The 17,072-nt window shown below is 45.4% G+C and overlaps 1 protein-coding gene across 3 annotated transcripts in view; it reads left to right on the top strand.

Moving 5' to 3' along the window:
* Window positions 1-15,273, top strand: part of LOC138739159 (protein-lysine methyltransferase METTL21C-like) — a 47,378-nt gene extending 32,105 nt beyond the window's left edge. For all 3 annotated transcript variants that reach the window (XM_069890690.1, XM_069890689.1, XM_069890691.1), the window contains 2 exons: window positions 3,839-3,956; window positions 14,589-15,273. In XM_069890690.1, coding sequence (XP_069746791.1) covers window positions 3,839-3,956; window positions 14,589-14,992 — 522 coding nt within the window. In that variant the 3' untranslated portion in view covers window positions 14,993-15,273. The remainder of the gene's footprint in view (window positions 1-3,838; window positions 3,957-14,588) is intronic.
* The last annotated feature ends 1,799 nt before the right edge of the window (window positions 15,274-17,072 follow it).

The raw sequence follows: 17,072 nt of genomic DNA, 5'->3' as shown, positions 1-17,072 counted from the left end.
GGGCCTTGATAAAATAGTTGTTACAAAGGAAGTAGTGATGGAGAAACTAATGGGACTAAAGCCAGACAAATCATCTGGTCCTGATGATATGCATCCAAGGGTTCTGAAGGAAATGGCAGAAGTTATAGTTGATGCATTGGTGGTCATATACCAAAATTCCTTGGATTCTGGGCAGGTCCTGTTAGGTCTGCTTTGTTCATGAATGAGTGAGACAAACACCAGGCTGAGTCGAAATCAGGGTTCTTTGTTCTTTATTACCGGATTGTAACACTTGTGACTAACAAAGTTAGTCGGAGAATGCATTCTGCCGTTATCAGCAAAATGGTGATTTTTTATACCCTTGGATACATGCTTAGAACATCATCATATCATTACTTGTCCAATTACTAAAACTGTTGCTATCCTTTCCCTGCTAGCTTCCTGCCTCTCAATCCATCAATGTCTCTCTTATCTTGTAAGTACAAGGATGCATTTACATCTTGTTACAGCCCTGTACATTCCCATCTCATGATGTTTTACCTTACAGTCCTGGCAGACTGGAAGACTGCAAATGTCACACCACTTTTTAAGAAGGGATGTAGGCAGAAGACTGGAAATTATCAGCCAATTAGCTTGACGTCTGTAGTTGGAAAAATGCTTGAAGCCATCATTAAAGATGAAATAGTGAAACTTTTGTAACTTAAGTGTTCAATCAGGCAGATACAGCATGGTTTTAAAAAAGGAAGATCTTGTTTGACAAACTTGTTAGGATTCTTTGAGGATAAAATGGGTGCAGTGGATAGAGGGGAACAGGTTAATGTTGTATATTTGGATTTCCAGAAAGCTTTTGATAAGGTACCGCACAAGAGACTTATCAGTAAGTTACGGAAAAGTGGTCCGGGGAAGTATATTGGCCTGGATTGAAAATTGGTTGTCTGACAGGAGGCAGAGAGTCAGGATAAGTGGGAGTTTTTCAGGTTGGCAGAGAGTGGTATGTGGGGTGCTGCAGGGGTCAGTGCTAGGCCCACAACTGTTCATCATTTACATTGATGACTTGGAGGAGGGGACAAAATCTGGTGTAGCCAAGTTTGCGGATGACACCAAATTGAGTGGAAGAGCAAATTGTAATGAGGATGTGGAGAGTCTGCAGAGGGATATAGTTAAGCTGGATGAGTGGGCAAAGGTCTGGCAGATGGAGTACAATGTTAGTAAGTGTGAGGTTATCCACTTTTGTAAGAAAAATAAAAGAGCTGAATATTATTTAAAGGGTGAAAAGCTACAGCATGCTGTAGTGCAGAGGGACTTGGCTTGTGCATGAATCGTAAAAAGTTAGGTTGCAGGTGCAGCAGGTTATTAAGAAGGCAAATGGAATGTTGGCCTTCATCGCTAGAGGAATTGAATTCAGGAGTAGGGAGGTAATGTTGCAACTGTATAAGGTACTGGTGAGACCGCACCTGGAGTACTGTGTCCAGTTCTGGTCTCCATATTTGAGGAAGGATATACTGGCTTTGGAGACAGTCCAGAGGAGGTTTACTAGGTTGATCCCTGGGATGAAGGGGTTGACTTATGATGAAAGATTAAATCGTCTAGGATTGTATTCGCTCGAGTTCAGAAGAATGAGAGGAGATCTTATAGAAACATATAGGATTATGAAGGGTATGGATAGGATAGATGTAGGAAGGTTTTTTGAGCTGTCTGGGGAAACTAAAACGAGAGGACACAGTCTCAAGATTCGGGGGAGTAGATTTAGGACAGAGATGAGGAAAAATAGTTTTTCCTAGAGAGTAGTGAATGTTTGGAATTCTCTAACCAGGGAAGTGGTTGAGGCTGCCTCATTAAACATATTTAAAATTCGGTTAGATAAATTTTTACATGATAGAGGAATTAGGGGATATGGGGAGAAGGCAGGTAGGTGGAATTAGGTCATAAATTAGATCAGCCATGATCGTATTGAATGGCGGAGCAGTATCGATGGGCCATTTTTGGCCTACTCCTGTTCCTGCTTCCTATGTTCCTATGTTCCTATGTTCCTATGAGAGGGCCTCAACAAGTCTTGCTCACGAAAACTTTGGAAGTCTCTGACACAGAAAAAATCTGCTCCTAACTTTATCGTCTATCAATATAACAAATGTTCCTGAAACATGTAACAGTTATTCAAATGAAACAAATGACTGATTTAGAGCTATTACATATTATGACAAATTAAATAATGAAATAGATGAAATCAACAAAAAAATTTCAAAAAAAAACCCTGTTGTAAACATTCCATATACTGCATCAGATTCATGAACCTCAGCAAGAAAGCAATATTCTGTGCCCATGCTGGACTTCTGGCAATTCAGTGCAGAATGCAGCAGGGAAATAGAATTTACTCTGCTGTGTTTGCTGGAGAGTCCTGAAACATCCCAGCACTTACAGTGAGAAATGGTGACAGATTCTAGGTGAAGCTGTTGGTACTTGCCAACAATGTCTGGGTCATTGCCAAGTAAGGTGATTGTGTGGAAAGCAATTGCATCAACACAAACCCCCTGCTTCACATGTGGTTTCAGATTTCCCAAAATACAAGTACATAACAGTTTCTAGTTCACAAGCTGTCCAGATAGTCAACTCATACATAGAACGGCAGTAAAAACACAATACAGAGTACAATCTACTCCTGCTCCTATCTTCTATGTTTCTATGTTTCAGAGAAAATGCAGCATTGTTTTACTAGTGAGAGGTTCATTTAGAAGTCTGATAATGGCAGGAAAGAAACTGTCCTTGAATCGGCATGAGAGATAGCAGCCAGAATAGCCATTTGGCCCTTTGAGCCTGCTCCACCATTCATCATTCATCATTGCTGATCATCTATTTCAAAGCCAGCTTGCTGCATACCCCTTGTAAATCTTTGTTTTGAATTAACTCATATACTGAGCATCCTCAGCCCTCCAGAGTAGACAATTCCAATCATTGAAGAAACTTCTCATCTCAATCTAAATGGCCTGTTCCTTATTCTGAGATTGTGATTGCTGCTGCTACACTCCTTGGTCAGAGGAAATTCCCTCTCGACATACTCCTTGTAAAATTTCAATGAGAACTCCTCTCATTCTTCTAAACTTCTGACAACATGCTCTAGAGCTACAACTGTAAGTCATTCCATTCTTGGCGAATTGAACACATTTGAATGCTAATCTGCAAGAACTGTTAAAATTCCATCAAAGGAAGGGCTGCTTCTTTCCAACCCATTTTTAAAATTAATAGTAATAAATGATGTATGTGAAGTGCTACCTCAAGTCGCTTATTATTTATCATTCATACCACGTTTGCATGGTAAAGACGAGACAGTGTTTCTCCAAGACCGTTGAGTATATTTACATAACTATTTGTTAGAATAGAAGTTAAACACGTTAAAATATTATGACATATACAGTAAAAATCCCTGGTACCCTATCTACAAATGTTCTGGGAGTTCAGGAGTCTGATGGCTTGGGGGATAAAGCTATTGCCCAATCTGGACGTAAGGGCCCAAGTGCTGCAGTATCTCCTCCTCCAGAAGAGAGCCAACATCATAAAAGACGCATCTCCCTGATCACACTTTTTTTTTCCAATGTTACTTTTGGGTGAAAGGTACAGAAGCCGAAAGATAAGCTCCTGCAGGTTTGAGAACATTTTTTTTAAAAACAGCTGAGAGGCTCTTGAACTGCCAAAACCATAATGTTCAGAATAGCCAAAAGTTCAGTCTGCACAATTATAACACTTTTTTTAAAACAAAAAATGCAACTTTACATTTTTTATGTACCTGCATAGTTATAGCAAGAATTTCAGTGCATAAACTTTAATTATGTCATAAGCAAATAATAACATATTTTTCTTCCCAAAGGCAGTGGAGCTGAGCCATTTTTTGGAAAACAACTGGAAAGAATTCAAACTTGATGACAAAAATGTAATAGAATTAGGAGCTGGAACAGGACTTTTGTCAATCGTGGCTTGCTTACTTGGTTAGTATAATCAAACGTACATTTTATTTAAAAAACTTCTACATCATCTCATTCATGACCTTTAATGCTTGCACAATGTATGACTGTTTAATGGACATCCATCAAATAAATAGGAGGAAGAAAAAGGTTGGCTCAGAGACTGTCCGGAGAAAAAGGAGAAGGAGGTGAAAGATGGAGAGGCGATAGGTTTGAGGAAGCAATCAAGCGCAGGAGCTAATTCAGCTTATGCTACAGGGGTGGGGAAGAAAGAACATCTATATTTGAAGAGTAGTGAGTTTGAGGGACAGATTGAAAGTCGAGAAAATTCTGAAAATGTAAATGCAAACTTGATACATTTAAAGTTGAGGTCAGTGAGAATGTTAGGGATAGGAAAGCAGGGTTTGGTACAAGACAAGATAAAGATAGAATGAACTGATATTTACGCCTTTGAGTCAGGAAGAAAACTCTAGCTTGCATATGGGTTTTGCTGACAGGAAATTGAGAAAAGATGAGGTAGTTGTAAATAAAATTTAAAAAAAACAATCAACATCACTGAATTGAAACCCAAATCATCTTCAAAAGAAGGAATCCATCAACTGCATTCACCAATTAAGCATCGTCCCATTTAGCAGAAAGCAGTTTCAATTTTCCACTCCTCTCTGCATGTAGAAGTTCCTTCACTCCTCAAAGGTCCAGAGTTTTCCACCACATGCCACATTTCCCACTAGTGCAAATAAATTCTCTCCTGCTACTGCATCAATCCCCCTGAGTATCTCGATAAAAAGGGTCCTGATCATTGTCTGATCATTTCTTTCCATGACCTGAGGAGTCCCTTCAGCCTCTCTGTTCACATCTTTAGAAAGCTGTTCAAGTTGCTCCTTCACTTAAATTCAGGGATTAGAAATCCAGAAGTACAACTCATGATGGAGGGCTTAGAAACAGGGGAGATATACTGTGGTAAACCATACTCTTCATTCCTGAAATATGAAGCCAAAAATTGTTTAGAGTATTCCAAATGAGGATTCTGAACATCCATAATATAATTTCTATCAATTGTGCTCCAGATCTGTTAAAATGATAGTTTGCTTAATATGTATTTGAATGCGTCCATGGTAGTTTTGGTCCATATACATGACCCCTAGACAGCAAAGATGCTTTGGTTGGATAGAAAGAGCAGTTAGAGTGCTGGAGTTGACCACTGTATGGAAGTTACGGTGTTATCAAGAGGAAAAAGAGATGCAGCAAAAGTCATTTTGAGTCCTGCAATGCTAGAAAAAAGCAATTTCCAGAGATGCTTTGTAGATGGCATTTCTCAAAAGCTCTGGTAAATTATGACTGAACTTTTACATGGTGGGAAATCAATTTTGCAATCCCAATGCTTCACTGAACTGTGTACACTAATAGATTAATATAACACACAGTTTTCTAAGATCATGTACTTCGTTTTGATGAATACATGCAGATAATGATACAACCAGTGCTGAGAAACAAAATAATTGAAATAAAGTTATCAAGTTTTGAGAGAGTTTCTGCTGTTGTTGATAAGGTGGATGAGCTTAGAGTGAGGATTGCCACATGGGATTATGACATTATTGCTATTAGTGACACTTGGTTGCAGGAGGGGCAGGATTGGGACTCATTATTCCAGGGTTCCATTGTTTCAGTTGGGATAGAGGGCAAGGGAGGAAATGAGGAGGTGTGACTGTGGTGGTACACCACCGGCCTACTGAAGGGGGCAACCTCTGTACCTGCAGGAGTGTAAGGGGACAGGACAACACCTGGCCTGCTGCCAATCAGTCTGCCTGAATGGATCAAGCCCCACCCGGTTGGATGTCAATCACTTTCTGGGATATAAGCCTGCACCAGCCCCCTGAGGCCTCACACAGAGTTGCTGCAGCCACAGCTAGCCTGGCTATGTGGAAGTCTTTGTGGATTAAAGCCTGTTGTACAGTCTTTACCTTGTGTGTGTCTGATTCTGTCTAACAGTGCACCACAATTTAATCCACAAAATTTTCCCATGCCTGCTAATGAAAAACTCCTGAGTGCAGGAAGCCTCAAGGTTGACCCACGCCACCCGGAAGCCTAGACACGTTTCGAGATCTGGCAGCACGAGGTCGAGGCATTCATCGAGACACACGAGAGCGACATCGAGGACTCCGATCGGAAGAGGTTGATCCTACTCTGGTCAAAGCTGGGACCTGCGCCTTCCAGGTAACCAAAGGCTGCTCCATGTACAAGAGTGCAATGGACACTTTCAATAACTTGTACATTCCCCCCCAATGAATGTGGTCTGTGGAAGGTACCTCCTCAACACCCAAGCCCAGCAACCCGGGGAGATGGCTGAGTCTTACCTGGGACACTTGCGAGAGTTGGCCTGACCATGTCTGGCTGAACCCGGGGTAGGTGTAGAGGAGGTCGAGAGGCTGATCCGGTACGCCTTCATCCAAGGGCTACGCTTAAGGGCCATGCGGCAGAAGCTGCTGGAGGACAACATCTAAGCCCTAACCAGGACTGTGGAAGTGGTCCAAACCCTGGAAGCAACAGCCCAGCACCTCGAAGCCTTCAACTCCAGGTCCCCCAGGCTCCCTCATGGCCCTCTCACACTGCAGCTGCAGCCCCAGGCCAAGCTGGGGAGGATGACATCACTTCCCCCGGTGCAACGGACACAACTGGGTAAGGAGGCCAGCCACGCAGTGGCTCCCTATGTGCCGCCGCCATCTTGGGTCAGGCAGTGCCCGACACGGAGGGCCCCCAACAATGTTGAGAACAACGTGGTCAACATGGGTGATGACCAGGCCATCCTACTGAGATTCCCCATGCCTTTGGGTGCCATTAGCTGCCGCATGCCACACCCAGCGACCGACAGCAAAGTGGTCAACATGGGCGAAGACCAGGCCGTCCTACCAATGCTCCCATGCCTCCAGAGGCCATCGGCTACTGCATGCTGCACCTCACGACCGATGTCGATGTGGTCAACATGGGCGATGATCAGGCTGCCCTATCGACACTCCACATTCATCGGGCTAGTGACAACTCCGACTCCGAGATGGTCCTGGCCACCACCAAGCTGACTAGGGACATTCACCATGATCTCGGGCGCTCGATGATGGACATGTGAGTCAACAGGCAGGTAACAAAGTGCCTGTTGGACAGTAGCAGCACCGAGAGCTGCATTCACCTGAGCGTGGTCCACTCCCTAAGGTCCACCCCACCACCTTCTCGATCGCTCTCGCCACCAAGGATAAGACTGTTGGTATCCTCGGGTGCTGCTCAGTTGATATAATGGTGGGAGGGGAGACTTACACTGGATTCAGGCTCCTGGTCATGCCCAAACTCTACGCACCGCTCCTCCTGGGCTTGGATTTCCAGTGCCACCTGCAGAGTGTCACCCTTGCCTTCGGAGGGGTGGGGGGGAGTCCCAACCTCTACTCACATTCCACAGCCTGCCAACCTACCAACCCTGGCCAACCTGTGGCCTCTCCACACTGCGCATCACCCAACGGCGATCTTTCCACATCTTGCGCTAGGCTGCAAGCTGATCACTGCCAGAAGTAGGTGCTATTGAGCTGCAGACAGGGACTTCATCAAGGCAGAGGTGTGGTGACTCCTGGCAGAAGGCGTTATAGAGCCCAGTAACAGCCTTTGGAGGGCCCAAGACTGGTGGTCAAAGGAGGAAGTAAGCCAAGGATGGTCATGGATTACAGCCAGTCCATTAATCGGTACACCCAACTGGATGCCTACTCCATGCCGAGAATCGCTGACATAGTCAATGAGATAGCCCGCTACGGGGTTTTCTCCATGACTGACCTGAAGTCAGCGTATCACCAAATCCCTGTCCACCCAAAGGACAAGCCCTACACCACCTTTGAGGTGGACGGGCGCCTGTACCAGTTCCGCCAGGTTCCTTTTGGGGTCACGAATGGGGTCTCCATCTTCCAGCGGGAGATGGATCGCATGGTAGACCGGCACAAGCTGAAAGCGAAGTTCCCATATCTGGATAATGGCACTATCTGCGGCCGTGACCAGCAGGACCACGATGCTAACTTGGAAAAAATCCTCCAGACGGCCGCAGAGCTGAACCTCAGTTACAACAAGGAGAAGTGTGTGTTCAGCACCACCCGCCTCTCCATCCTGGGGTACATTGTGGCCCATGGAGTCGTCAGCCCAGATCTGGAAAGAATGCACCCATTAATGGAATTACCTCTCCTCCACCCCCACACTAAAGGCCCTCCGCAGGTGCCTGGGCCTGTTCTCTTATTACAAGGTCCGCCCACTGGCCCAAGCCACAACTTTTCCCCTCCCACCTGAGGCACAGGCAGCCTTCACCCGCATCAGGCAAGACATCGTGAATGCCACGATGCAGGCTATGGATGAGGACTCCCCCTTCCAGGTGGAGAGCGATGCCTCCGAGGTGGCCCTCACTGCTACCCTCAACCTGGGGGGGGGGGGTGCCTCATCGCCTTCTTCTCCAGGACCCTCCACAGCTCTAAGCGAGGGCACTCCGCCACTGAAAAGGAGGCCCAGGTGATTGTGGAAGCGGTCCACCATTGGCGCCACAACCTGGCCAGCAGGAGATTCACGCTCCTCACAGACCAGCGGGCCGTGGCGTTCATGTTTAACACTACCCATAATAGCAAGATAAAGAACGACAAGATCCTGCACTGGAGAGTCGAGCTGAGAAGTTTAATGACTCCCCTGATGCCCTCTCTCACACCTGCGCATCTATGCATGAATCCCTCTGCCATCAGGGCATCACCCGGTTGTACCATTTCATTAAGTCCGGAAATCTGCCATACTCCATCAGGGACATCAGGGACATGACCGAGTCCTGTCGGGTCTGTGCAGTGTAAGCCCCGCTTCTTCCGCCCCCGCCCCCCCCCACCCCCCAGGCCCACATAGTAAAGGCTACTCGGACTTTTGAGAGTCTCGGCATGGACTTCAAAGGGCCCCTGCCTACCATGAACCAAAACGCTACTTCCTCATGGTAGTGGACAAGTACTCATGCTTTACTTTCACCATCCCTTGTCTGGACACCTCCACAGCTACCGTCATCAGGGCCTTGGGGCAGATTTTCACCATGTTTGGTTACCCTGCCTTCATCCACAGCGACCAAGGTCTAGTTTCATGAGCGTCGAGCTGCGCCAGTACTTGACGGTGAGGGGCATCGTGACCAATCACACGACAAGCTATAACCCCAGAGGCAACGGGCAAGTGGAACGCGAGAATGGGGTGGTTTGGAAGGCAGTCCTCCTGGCTCTCAGGTCAAAAGGGTGGGCTATTGAGTACTGGCAGGATGCCCTGCTGAGGCGCTCCATGCCATTCGATCACTGCTGTGCATGGCTACCAACGAGAACCCTCACGAACACCTGTTCTCATTCCCCAGGAGGTCGGCGACTGGAATGTCACTTCCAGCATGGCTCACATCCCCAGGACTAGTGCTTCTGCGTAAGCATGTACGGACACACAAGGCTGAAGCCCTGGTAGAGCAGGTTTTCCTCCTTCATGCAAACCATAACTACGCTTACGTTAGGTTCGGCAGTGGCAGGGAGGACACCGTCTCAACCAGGGACCTGGTGCCAGCAGAAGCACCCACCACACCACGCCACCCTCCAACCCAGGACGATGCTGACTGGACATACATCCCTGTCCCCAGGCAGCTATGGGGTGTGCAGGGCCTCCTTGACCACCAGGGGCCTGCTTCAGCCTTAGGAGATGAACCAGCCCCCTCACCTATCCAATACAACCTGCATACGTCAACCCTGGCCCCCCTGGCCACCCCTCCGTGCGGCACCACAACAGTCAAACACACCCCTGCCGCTAGCTCCCCCACTTCCTCTCTGACCAGTGACCAGGATCCAGTCCTACGGCGATCACAGAGACCCCGGCGGCTGCCGAATTGTCTCAATCTGTAAATATTGTATGTACATAGTGGGTGTGATTCCTTGTTAGTGCCCCCCCTCCGGGACAATTTTAAAGAAGGGGGTGAATGTGGTGGTACACCACTGGCCTACTGCAGAACCTCTGTACCTGCAGGAGTGTAAGGGGACAGGACAACACCTGGCTGGCTGCCAATCAGTCGGCCTGAATGGATCAAGCCCCACCTGGTCAGATGTTAATCACCCTTCGGACTATAAGCCTGCGTCGGCCTCCCGAGGCCTCAAACAGAGTTGCTGCAGTCATAGCCAGCCTGGATATGTGGAAATCTTTGTGGATTAAAGCTTGTTGTACAGTCTTTACCTTGTGTGTGTCTGATTCTGTCTAACAGCGCACCTCAGTGGCATTGCTAGTCAGGGAAAATATCACAGCTGTACATAGACAGGAGACCACTGATGACTCCGCTACAGAGGCCATATGGATGGATCTGAGGAACGGGAAGAGCATGAGCATGCTAATAGGGCTGTATTACAGTCTGAGAGATTTGGAACAATATATTTGTTGGAGATAGCAGACCAGTGTAAGAAACAGGAAGTTTGTGATAGTGGGATATTTTAACTTTCCACACATAGATTGGGACTTTCATATGGTAAAAGGACTGGATGAGTTGGATTTTGTCAAATGTGTACAGGAAAGTTTTCTACATCAATATGTAGAGGTACCAACTAGAGAAGATGCAATACTTAATCTTCTTTCCAGTGGCAGAAGTATATTTGGGTCCAGTTACCATTAGTTAATTATGGAGAAGGATAAGTCTGGTCCTCAAGTTGAGGTTCTGAATTGGAAAAAGACCAATTTTGAGGAAACGAGGAAGGATCTCAGAAGAGTCCATTGCAATGTTATTTTATGGCAAGGATGCATCCAACAGGTGAAAGGCCTTCAAGGATGAAATTTAGAATGCAGACATTGCATGTTCCTACCAGGAATAAGGGCAAGATTAACTGACATTCGGAACCTTGGTTTTCTAAAGATTTTTGAGAGCAGGTTAAGAAAAAGGAGGGGCTATATATGTTGTATAAACAACAAGGAGCAAATGAGCTACTTGCAGAGCTTAGAAAATGTAAGAGAATGCTGAAGGAGGAAATTAGGAAAGTAAAAAGAAGACATGAAGGTGGTTTGGCAGATGATGAGAGGGAAAATCCAAAGGGTTTCCACAAGTATATTAAAAGTAAAAGAGTAAGGGACAAAATTGGACCCATATAAAATCAGAGTGGTCAACTAGATGTGGAGCCTTGTGAAATGGGGGAGATCTTTAAACAATTTTTTTGTATCGGTATTTATGCAGGAAACTGGCATAGTGAATAAGGATGGAAGGGAAACAAATACAAGTATCATGGAACATGGAGTTTAAGGAGAAGGAGGTGCTTGCTGCCTTGTAATGAATAAAGGTGGACAAATTCCCTGGATCGGATATGATATTCCCCACACCTTGAGGGAGACGAATGCTGAAATTGCAGGGCTCCTGGTGGATATATTCAAAATGGCCTTAGACACGTGGGAGGTGGGAGGTGTTGGAGAATTGAAGAGTAGCTCATGTTATCCTGCTGTTTAAGAAGGGCTCCAAGAGTAAACCAGACAATTATAGGCCAGTGAACCTGAGGTCAGTAGTATGTAAATTATTTGAAGGATTTCTGAGAGAAAGGATATATAGATATTTGGACCACCATCAACTGATTAAGGACAGTCAGCATGGATTTGTATGTGGTAGGCTGTGTTTAACAAATCTTGTAGAGTTTTTTGAGGAAGTTACCAAGAAGAATGATGAAGGAAAGGCTGTGGATGTTGTTTATATCAACTTTAGTAAGTGCTTTGATAAGGTTCCACATGAGAGGTTGGTTCAGAAGGTTAGGACAGTAGGTATACATAGAGAGGTTGCAAACTGGATTTGAAATTAGCTTGGTGGTGGTGGTGAATAGTTGTTTTTCAGACTGGAGGTCTATGTCCAGTGGTGTGCCTCAGGGATCTGTGTTGGGACCATTATTGATTGTTATCTATATAAATGACCTGGAGGATAAGGTGGTGAGTTGGATCTACAAATTTTATGATGACACAAAAATAGGAGGCGTTGTGCATCGTGAGAAAGATGTTCAAAGCTTGCAGAGGGATCTGGACCAGCTGGGAAATTGGGCCAGTAAATGGCTGATGGAATTTAATGCAGACAATTGTGAGGTGTTGCACTTTGGAAGAGCAAATCAGGGTAGGAAGTACACAGTAAATGATGGGTCCTTGAGAAGTGCAGAGGAGCAAAGAGATCTAGGAATACATATACAATGTTCCCTGAAGGTAGCGTCGCATTTGGACAGGGTTGTAAAGGAATATTTTTGGAATCTTAGCCTTTATCAGTCAAAGTATTGAGTATAGAAGTTGGAATATTATATTGAAGTTAATCAAGTCATTGGTGAGAGCACACTTAGAATATCGCGTGCAGTTTTGGTCGCCCAGATATCATTAAGATTGAAAGAGTGCAGAGAAAATTTACTAGGATGTTGCTGGGTCTTCAGGCATTGAATTACCGGGAAGGATTAAACAGGTTAGGACTTTACTCCTTGGAACAAAGAAGGATAAGGGGAGACTTGATAGAGCTTTATAAGATTATGAGGGGTATAAACAGAGTGGATATGAGTAGGATGTTTCCACTTAAATTGGGGGAGATAAATACAAGAGGTCATAACCTTAGGCTAAGAGGGGAGAGGTATAAGGGAACATTAGTGGAAAGTTTTTCACTCAGATAGAGCTAGGAGTGTGGAATGAACTGCCATCTGATGTAGTGAATGCAGATTCAGTCTTGAGATTTTAAAATAAATTGGATAAATACATGGATGAGAGGGGTCTGGAGGGTTATGGAATGAGAGCAGGTCAGTGGGACAAACTAATTTTATTGGTTAGCAGAGACCAGAAGAGTCAAATGACCTATTTTTTGTGCTGTAATGTTCTATGGTCTATGTGGCGAAAGGGACTTTTAAGTCAGTGAGGATGAAATTCTCAGGTCTGGCATTTTATGATGCAGACACTTTTGTGGTCAGACATGTTTTGAATCTTTAGTACAAATCCATACTTAATTAACTTACTCTAAATTAGATATAAAACTAACTGAAACCTATACTAATCTGTAGCTAATTAACCTTTTAGTGCAAATTTTATGAACTGAGTCAATAACAAAAGAAGCAACTGCATATCTGACTTCAACTTATGGATGGTTATCTGGACCCTTGCATAAACCTGGGGATGTTTAAAGCAACTGTATTTAAAAAAGAAAAGTGCTCCTGCTCAGAGAAAAGCTTGGGGGTCATTTCTGTCAGGTCGCAAGGGTGCCAGACCAGAGAGTTTGGATCTGCAACTGTCTTCTGAGGCATTAGATAAATGCTTGTACCCACTGTTAGTAATCTCATCCATACCCTTGTTACTTCTGGAATTGACTACTTCACTGCTCACCTGACTTAACACTCATCCTCCTCTTCCAGAAACTTTAGCCCATCTGCGTTTTGTAGCATAGCTCATACACTGGTGCTTGCTAAACTACAGGCTCAAATTGTCCTCACTAGTCCAGCCCCACCTTAATTCAGCCCCGTATGCATCCTTCATTTTAACTCCTCCACCACTGGCAACCATCCCTCTTGTTGCTGAGAGGCAAAACTCCATCCAAAACCTTTCTCTACTCAGCATGTTCTTTAAACTCCAGCACAACCAAGTCTTGTGTGGTAAGGTCTCAAATTTAATACGATGCTTTTATTCAGTTTAAAAACATTTAATACATATAGTATAATTTGTTGTCAAAGAGGCCAACATTGCAAAGAAAAGACTTTCCTTCTCCAAATGTCAGTACACTTCATTTGCACTATGATTGACACCATTGACATCTAGAAAGATAGGCAGATAGTGTTGGGTTACATTGGAGGAAGTGATCCAATGGGAACCCTAGAAGTCCAACTACATCCACATGCTGTATATTTTAGTTGATCTGTCATGTTTTTCACTCAACAGATTCCTGCTTCACAAGTCAAGCTCACTTGCAGGCTTGGCTTCCATATGGGTAGATAGGAAATTGAGAAGGAAGGTTTGATACCCAAGTTCCACTCCCTAACTTAAAGAAAGGAGAATGGTCTTGCCCTCACAGGAAGTTATAGAGTGGAAAGAGGGTGGGGAGTTGCTGAACACAGGAAAATTGGAGAAGTAGGCCATCAGCCTCTCAACCTTGCCCTTTCATTTGACATGATTATTGAGGATCATCTCCAAGCTTCAATGAGTGGAGAAGGTAGGGGAGCAAGCTGGCCCACAAGCAATGCCCCTTACTGAAGCCGTCCTCAGTTTAAGCCTGAGAAACCAGACTTCCCATAGTAAAACTTTCAAATTGAGTCAGAGGACACTAGCCTCATTATAACACACCCATTGTCAGGATTACTTTGGGAATTGTTTGCTTTCTGCATCTTTTCCCACCCTGTCATGTCCAGAAGTAGAGCTGATGATGAATTTTGTTTTTTTTTAAAAAACCTCCTACCTGACAAACATCCTAATACTCAATTTAAAAATGTGTTATGTTGTGGAATTGATCAGTCAATCAAGAACTTTTATTTAAAGAAATTACTGCCAATTTTTTTTATGTGTGCTTATGAATTACATGTCTCTGTTTAATTATGACATCATTCTAATTAACTTATTAATATAGTAAGATATTTAAATAATACATGTTGACCAATACATCCAATTTTTCTTTCATCTCAGGTGCTTATGTAACCGCTACCGATCTCTCCTGTGCAATTGGTAATTTACAAAGTAATTTAATGAGAAACACAAGAAACAGATGCAAATATCAATCTCGGGTTAAGGAGCTGGCCTGGAATATAGATTTGGATAGAAAATTCCCTCATTCTGATCTTCATTACCATTATATCCTTGCAGCTGATGTTGTTTACCATCATGACCATCTGGATGACTTACTCGCTACATTTGATTACTTTTGTCAACCAGGCAGTGTAATACTGTGGGCAAACAAACTTAGGTTTAAATCAGATTATGATTTTTTGGAAAAATTCAAGTTAAAATTTGATACAGTCATTCTGGCAGATGATACAGATTCGGAAATGATCATCGTTAAAGGGACAAGAAAGTACAGTGGGGAATCCTAGTGGAAATTATACATTTTTTTTATCCATAGGTTCACAGTATTATTCACACTGCAAAGACTGGTTTCTGTTAAATTCATGATAGGGTGTTGTTAAAAAAAAACATTTAGGAAGTGTCCAAATTTAGCATTTTGTTCAGTTCTATTTCTGATGTTATCTTTGTCTGGTACAATATCTTAGATTGTAACACTAAACACTAGAATATATTGGAATATTTTCCCAGTTACTAATAGCTTATATTGTTCATCACCCCTAGCAGTCTTAATTTTGAAAATGTAGTGACATTTACTGTGCTTAAATAGAATAAATATTTAGTTTGTGTAAAATCAATACCTTGCGTCGTTGTTGCAGGCACAATGGAGTTATACCTATGCTTTACAGGGATGAAGAGTTCTAAACTGCATACCTTTCACATTGTGGCGGCTCACCACAAGGCAGGCTAACCAGCCCCGCTTGTAAGCCACGCGGTGGGGCAGCCGGCCAAAATGGCGTCATTGGGGGTTTCCCTTCCTTCCAGCTCAGGGCTCAGAAACCCGCGCTTGGGGACCACGTGACGCCAGGGTAACGGCAGCGCCCTCCAGCGCGGTTCTCAGCCAGGTCCAGGGTGGGAGTATAAGTGCAGCCCAGCATCCTGCAATAAACTAGTCTGCTCTCTGAGCTCAACTCGTCTGGTTGCGTGTGTTATTGCAGGAGCAGTGTGGCCGCTGCTACAATTGGTAACCCTGACTGGTTCAAATGACTTTGAACCCATCATAAGCGAGCCTGGGATTGAAACTGCCTGAATTCTGGGTTCAGGAGCCGGAGACCTGGTTCGGCCACGTGGAGGCCCAGTTTCACCTCTGCCAGATTTCGTCCAACAGGACCAAATTCTACCATGTGGTCACTGCCTTGAACCAGGCCACCACCAGACGCATGCTGCACCTTGTTCAGCACCCACCCGCCGAGGACAAGTATGAGACCATCAAGCGAGTGCTTACCGGGTCCCTCGGACTATCCAGACACCAGCGTGCCATTCGGGTGCTGCACCTCGACGTCCTGGGGGACAGGTCCCCGATGGAACTGATGGACAAGATGCTCGTGCTCATGGGTGAGTACACCAACTGCCCACTTTTCGAGCGCATCTTCCTCAAACATATGCCCAGGGATATCCACCTGCTGCTGGTTCAGGAGAGCTTCACTGACCCGAGGAAGGTCGCCCAGAAGGCCCAAGAGCTATAGTTCGCACGATTCTCAGAAGGCTCAGTGGTCCAGTTAGTCATGAGGCACGAGTACGACCATGCCAAGCCCGCCCCAAGCGCTGCCAGTAGAGCACCTGGCCCCTGCAGGGGCCCCCAAGAGCATAACCAAGGCCGCAGCATCCGCATCAGGCCTCTGCTTCTACCACCAGCATTGGGGAGCCAAGGCCCAGAAGTGTTGTCAGCCCTGCTCATTCCAGGGAAATGACCAGGCTGGCCGCTGTTAATGGCTGTGCCCCTGCAGGACTCAATCAGCGGCTGGCGGTTCCTCATTGACACTGGAACCCAGATCAGCGTCATCCCAGCCATGGCAATTGAATCCAGGAACCGACCTCGTGGACCTCCCTTCGTGCGGCCAACGCAACGGCAATCCAGACAGATGGAGACAAACAGTCCACTTCCAGATCAGCCAATGGAATTTCGCATGGAGGTTCAACATCTTGTCCCTCCCGACTGCCATCCTGGGTGCAGACTTCCTCCTCGCTCATGGGCTTCTGGTGGACATTCGAGTTAGGCACCTGGTGGACACCCATACCTTCCAGGCCATTCGCCTCGATGACGCCCTCTCAGAGCAAACACAAATGACCATGATCAGCATGCCCAGAGTCAAGTTCCAGCACATCCTGGACGAGTTCCCGACACTCCTCAAGCCACAGTTCTCCACTGCCTCGCCGTGCCATGGGGTGTTCCACCACATCCACACCCAGGGCCCGCCAGTTCACGCCAAGGCACGCCGGCTCCCGCCTGACAAGCTCCAGGTAGCGAAGGAGGAGTTTTTGCACCTGTTGGAGTTGGGGATCATTCAGTGGTCCGAAAGCCCATGGGCCTTGCTGCTCCACCTGGTCCCA

This window comes from Narcine bancroftii, chromosome 7 (assembly GCF_036971445.1).
Source record: "Narcine bancroftii isolate sNarBan1 chromosome 7, sNarBan1.hap1, whole genome shotgun sequence".
NCBI classification, from domain to species: domain Eukaryota; kingdom Metazoa; phylum Chordata; class Chondrichthyes; order Torpediniformes; family Narcinidae; genus Narcine; species Narcine bancroftii.
This window is presented reverse-complemented; position numbering and strand designations above follow the sequence as displayed.